The sequence below is a fragment of the Macrobrachium rosenbergii genome, chromosome 48 (assembly GCF_040412425.1).
Source record: "Macrobrachium rosenbergii isolate ZJJX-2024 chromosome 48, ASM4041242v1, whole genome shotgun sequence".
Classification (NCBI taxonomy): domain Eukaryota; kingdom Metazoa; phylum Arthropoda; class Malacostraca; order Decapoda; family Palaemonidae; genus Macrobrachium; species Macrobrachium rosenbergii.
The window spans coordinates 11,324,502-11,330,501 of record NC_089788.1 but is presented as its reverse complement, the minus strand read 5'-3'; the positions used below and the strand labels follow the sequence as shown (position 1 = coordinate 11,330,501).

The 6,000-nt window shown below is 36.5% G+C and overlaps 1 protein-coding gene across 19 annotated transcripts in view; it reads right to left on the bottom strand.

Annotated features, from left to right (window-relative positions):
• Positions 1-6,000, bottom strand: part of LOC136831258 (organic cation transporter protein-like) — a 214,002-nt gene that overhangs the window by 42,409 nt on the left and 165,593 nt on the right. For all 19 annotated transcript variants that reach the window (XR_010850816.1, XR_010850820.1, XR_010850815.1 and 16 more), the window contains exons 8-11: positions 4,073-4,185; positions 3,291-3,505; positions 1,751-1,932; positions 1,347-1,516 (exon numbers count right to left, since the gene is read on the bottom strand). Coding sequence is in view for 9 of the 19 variants with exons in the window: in XM_067091342.1 (XP_066947443.1) it covers positions 1,347-1,516; positions 1,751-1,932; positions 3,291-3,505; positions 4,073-4,185 (680 nt within the window). In the remaining 10 variants the exon portion in view is untranslated. The remainder of the gene's footprint in view (positions 1-1,346; positions 1,517-1,750; positions 1,933-3,290; positions 3,506-4,072; positions 4,186-6,000) is intronic.

The following is a 6,000-nucleotide window of genomic DNA, read 5'->3' as shown; positions in this document are numbered from 1 at the left end:
GGCTGGCAGTAAAAAGTAACTTTTGATGTGAATTAATTCGCTCCTTCGCTGGACCTCATAAGAACAACTTCAGCTCCCAAAGAAAAGGTAAAGTACCATTATTTAAGGCTTTTTGTCAGCCACGTTCCCTGTTATTCTCCAACTGTGTTCCTTTCCTTTCATAATGCAATATAATTACAGTAGGACCTGTATTGCTTTATATTTTGAGCTGTCTATTTTGCAAAGCAGCTACAAGAAGAGTAACGTAATTGTTTGATGTCCGAGTCATGGGAATCGAGTTCAGTTTAGGCATCTTCTATGCGATTCCTCGATTCCTTCATTACAGTGCTACAGCCGGTTAACTAACCGTAAGTGTCTTGATTACAGATTAGGAGTTTTCACTGTGGACTTGCCTATCATCTGTGTGCTTAGCAGCCCACCTTCCTTTGTTTCAACAACTTTGAAGCAGGCAACCCATTTGTATTTGCTTTGCCTCATTACTCCAGAATTACGCTACCATTCTTCTGATGTATTTCTTTTGTAAATATAATGAATTAAGTTAAACCCCAGAGTTTATTTAATCACTTCCCCTTGAAGTAGCCCCTCAGGCATATTTTGTTATGGTGACACGGGTTCGTTTCCCGCGACCGGCCATCACAGTCTCTTCAATTTCTTGCGCTTGGATCTTACAGTTTTGTAGTGACAAGCATATCCAAAAAAAAAAGTGCGAAGAATTCAAGAAGTTATGAGGGCATTGAGACTATTAGAATTACATATGTGTCTGGTAAAAGTGACCAGTAGATTCTACATATATATTTCAGCCTAAAAAGCAATAAGAACGATTGCCCACTTGGCTACAATGGTGAGGATGGGTCTATTCCAGCTCTAAGAAACATATCTGAAAACGACAGGTATATGTATGTACAAGAGGTAATAGACTTTTATCCTCGTGGCCAGGTCGGCAATGTGACAGCCTTGTGATTATGGTGATGCGGGTTCATTTCCCGCGACCGGCCATCACAGTCTCTTCAATTTCTTGCGCTTGGATCTTACGGCTTTGTAGTGACAAGCATATCCAAAAAGCAAAGAATTCGAGAAGTTAAGAGGGCATTGTGGCTATTAGAATTACATGTGTGTCTGGTAAAAGTGACCAGTAGATTATATATATATATATATATATATATATATATATATATATATATATATATATATATATATATATATATATATATATATATATATATATATATATATATATATATATATATATATTGTATCACTCTTTATAATATTTCATTGAGGAAAAGCAGTGGCTGTCTATTGCTAAGAGTTAATAAGTTAACGAACAGAAGATTATAAATTCTCACCTCCTACAGGGGTTATAACAGAATCCCTGGTTGGAAAAGGCAGCTTCTCCTTCTTCAAGAGTGTTGGGTATATTTTCATTGATTGTTTCTGGAAGGAATATACACGCTGTGCCCCCAACCAATGTCAAGACTCCCAAGATCGCATATGGAAGATAATACCCATATTTACTCTGAAATGTATGGAAGATGGCAACAGGTAATGAAAAAATGACTGAATCTGTATAAATATCAAATCAGCTGACCACTGAAATCCTAGAAATTATACACTGTATATCACAAAAATTAAGACTATACATAGTGAAAACATCATGTAAAGATCAGGCAGCAATTTACTTATAAATGCAGGGTTGAATATATCTCACCAATTCACAGAAGCCCATAACCAAACCAAGACTGTTACTTACCAAATACACAATGTATGGTGATGCCAAAGTAGCACCAAATGTTGCAGTTTGTATGGCACCCATTCCTTGAGTTCTGGCAACAGTTGGGAGAACCTCTACCTGATACTGCTGGCCAACATTAATGGCCATAGTGACCATAAAGCAGCCTATCATTGCAAGGCCCAGGATCATATTAGTATTTTCTGAAAAAGATTATGAGTCTATGTTAACATTTTACTCCAGAGCCAAGTTACTAGTAAAATACAAAAAATACAAATACAAAGTAGAAAATGCGAGACCCATTCTGTGCCAAAGCTGACTTATATAAAAGAGTGCAAGAAATTATCGAAACTCTTGATGAGTTGCTTCTATAAAATAAAAAATTATTGTAAAAGAATACTGTATTACTGTATTCATTCTTTTCACCAACACATTATCTTTTGTTCTATACAGGAACAAACCATCCCAGTACACAGGAATAAACCATCTCAAGGCACTATCTTGTCTTACACTATCATTTTTCCCTTATTTGTTTAGACTGTTACCACTGCAAATCTCACTGCATCAAAAAGCCTGCAAACAATCCATTCAAACAACTTCAACTACTTTATACAAATTAAAAATCCACACTTCAATTCCATGAAGAAAACTGTACTTGCCACATCAATCCATCCAAATACAGTGGTCCAATTTTTGCCTATCTACAGTATATACAATTTCCATATACTAACACCTGCTGCAGAGCTCCTATTTATCTACAGGAATAATTATGGCATACATCACCCATAAGAATAACTTTTTCAGCCACCGCTGACTGTAATATTGCAAGCTAATACAAGTTTGCTAAAAGTGCTACCATCCAGTCTTATCAAAGACAGACATTTAGCTTGGTGGTCTGGTTAAGCTACATTTTCCTAATCCACTGCTTGATATGCAAGGTGTTTAATCATTTCAAATAAAATATTATCTTTACCTGGGCACACTCAAGTTTCTCTTCAACAGATTCTTCTTTGTTACAGCACACATCCTAGACCATTTCAAAATTCCAAAATCAATATTACTATAAGTGTACAGAAATGTTCATGATGTCTTAGTAACTTTTCTTAGAAACTGATCATATCTGTGATACAGGGGTACTGTTGAAGTTACCATAGCCAAACATGTGAGAGTTACTTTCAAGCAAATTTTTTAATAATACTTTATCTTCACCTATGTTAATGAAACAAAAACTACTTAAAAACCAAACAGCCTTATGAACAAACTGAAAGCAAGCTATTCTAGCAGAATATTTCTATAGGAAATTAAACAATCCAGCAACTATTCTGTTGGTAATACACTTAACATTTATGTACAAAGAATAATCAAAATACACATGTCACTAAAGTATTATAAAAACTGTTTCCTATTATACAAAAGATACACAGCAGTCAAAAGCCCAATAGTACTGCTAAGCATTGAATTTAAAGGAAATTTCCTGCAACTGGACCCTGGCATTAGATTATTTTCAAAGAGTCTTTATAACTTGCCACTAAATTACAAAATAAAACCACCTTCAACATACCTTCATGGACTAGCATAATTGATAGACCAGCAATTCCACAAAAAACAAGAGCGAGAACAGTGGTATTTCGGCGACCCATCCAATCTATTAGAAACACGACTACGATATCAGCCGGAAACTCTACAAAACTAAGTATTGTAAAGCTCACAAAGGCATTAGAACCAATGTTCTGTGCATTCCTCAAGTGGCCATCATAAGCTAATGTCACCACAATCCTGGAAACAGAAAAAGAACCATGCTACTGCATATTTCATTGAAATTAACAGATCTTGAAGTGATAAATATTAAAAAAACAAAGAAGTTCTCAGACATGCATTTTCCTGCAGTTGATAAAATATTACAAAACAATGTTTAGATTTCCTGTCAAAAATGACTGCTATCCACAAAACTTAGTCTAGACAACATTCTGACATCAGTCAAAAGACTGTCTTACTAATGATTTTATAAAGAGGCACCACTTGTGTAACACATTGTAAAAAGTACTGTAGCAACACTTTAAGCCAGATGCACAGTTTCCTGCCTTATGTCACCCATTCCTTTTCTTAAGAACAAATGCTACAGGAAAACAATGTGAGCCTACAAATGTGACTAAGTGGTACCCAAATTTACAATAAAAATCATGATGAAAAAATATACTTAATTGTATAAAAGTTGCAACATTACCTATGTTTAATTTTTTGTTAGCAGGAAAATACTTAGAAACATTCTAAAACCCATCCAATTTGACTGCCCTACTAATGGTATGTCCCTCTCAAATAATGTCACAGGTAATTCGCACTCACCACATCAAAGTGAGAATGAGAAATCGTTTTCTAAGTACTGGTGTCTTCAAAAGGTCCAAAACTGAGGGAACGCCTTCTGTCTCAGCTATGGCTGCCTGCTTTTCTCCATAGGCCTAGAGAGAGAGAGAGAGAGGTTAGCCATACAGTAAACATAAAACTGAGTCTGGAAAACTGTTTATCATAAAAAGTTTTTCACACAATCCTGTAAATTCATTTAAGACCATACCTTGATCCAAGTTGTTCCCAGGATCACTGGTCTTTTATCTGTGAGAGAAGGTAGCCTCACCATCCATGTGCCCTCTAGACCCTCAATGTGTGCTATTAACTAAAGACAAACTCTTCATGGAAAGTGTTTCAGAAGCAGCGAGATTAGTGGAGCTGGGAGGGTGGCACAAATATGATAATGGGTTCGCATGAAAAACTTTTTTATAACAAAGCCATCGCCTACATGATTAATGCGTCTGCATGAAAAAAATTTATTTACATTATAAAGACATAGTTATTGATAACAAACCCATAATTTTGGCATTTTGTCCTGTCATAAACTGTTTCCCAGGTGAACCTTCACCAAAGGCAGAAAACCTTTACAAAGTGATCAGTGTGTCTATGCAATATGGTCTTGTATGTCTTGGTTGTTAACATAACTCATAAATCATCTGTCTGCCTGAGATGAGATTTTCTTCCTAAGCTTTTATTGTCAGGTTGTATTTTTATGTCTTTAAGAGTATTTTTTGAATACTAACAATTTCCTTAAGGTCCAGAGTATAAGAGGAACTGCTGTTGCACTCCTTATCCTTATGCAAAGAAGAGTTCTCAAGGTCAGCACTCTTACTGCAGCCACTATACCAGCACTCCTGATTGCTGTCACTATCTCAAATGCAGGTGTGGATAAGAAATGGAAGCCTAACACTTAAATTGTATATGGTGGCCAAAGCCGCACCAAACCAGGTTTTGACATCTGCTGTTTCCACACTAGCACCCTTCTTGCCTGAGGGTACCACCTCTGATTTAAATGACTCTAGAGAAGCACACTCTTTAAGGATCCACACAGCATATGGCTGAGGATTTCCTCCTGTATAAAATGACTGGAGTCATGCCTTCAAGAGTGGGCAAATGTCACCAAGACCTGAGGGATAAATGTCTTTGATCCAGGGCTGCAGAGTGGTCACTTTTGCAGGTGCAGACACTTAAAGACAAACAGGAGGAGACGCTGGAAGAAGACAGGTATGAAACATCCTTATGAGCCAAAGAGTTTGGAGGGGTCATTCATGCATGAGTCACTCCTGACTTAAATGGTAGACTTTCTCCCTAGGATACAAGGCCACACCAAATAAAAATATTTAAAGCGATACTTCATACCATAAAGACATAGTTGATCTTTAACAAGACAAAAAACCCTCCCTGGAGGATGTATAGGAGTGTCACCTGTGTAACAAGTCGTCTTTGTAGCTACAGTATAACACTTGAGAGACCAGAGTATCTGGTGATGGGAACTGAACAGCTGGCTGTCAAAGCCAACTATGAGAGACATACACTAAAGGACATCATTAATCAGATGTAAAACTTTTCAATGCTAGCCTTCTATGTTTTTGGACAAGCATTAATTGTTCATCCTGGCACTTACCACTGCAAGAAGTACATGCAAAACTACAAACACTGGGTAATTGATTTTTGACTGCTGTTGTAAATGGGCAGGGTTGTCAAATGAGGGGTTTATTAAATAAGATATAATGCAAAATATGTTCACATATCTTTTGACGGTTGCAACTGCTGGAAAGTTAGCTAACACTTTCTTAGCTCCGTCAATCTGACCCAAAGCCCAGTGACTCTCAAAACATCCAGCTTTAATTTTCATAATAATTTCTTATCTAATTAATGTACCAAAAAACAATATTTTGAAGAGGGTTTAACATGACATCAAAAATGAT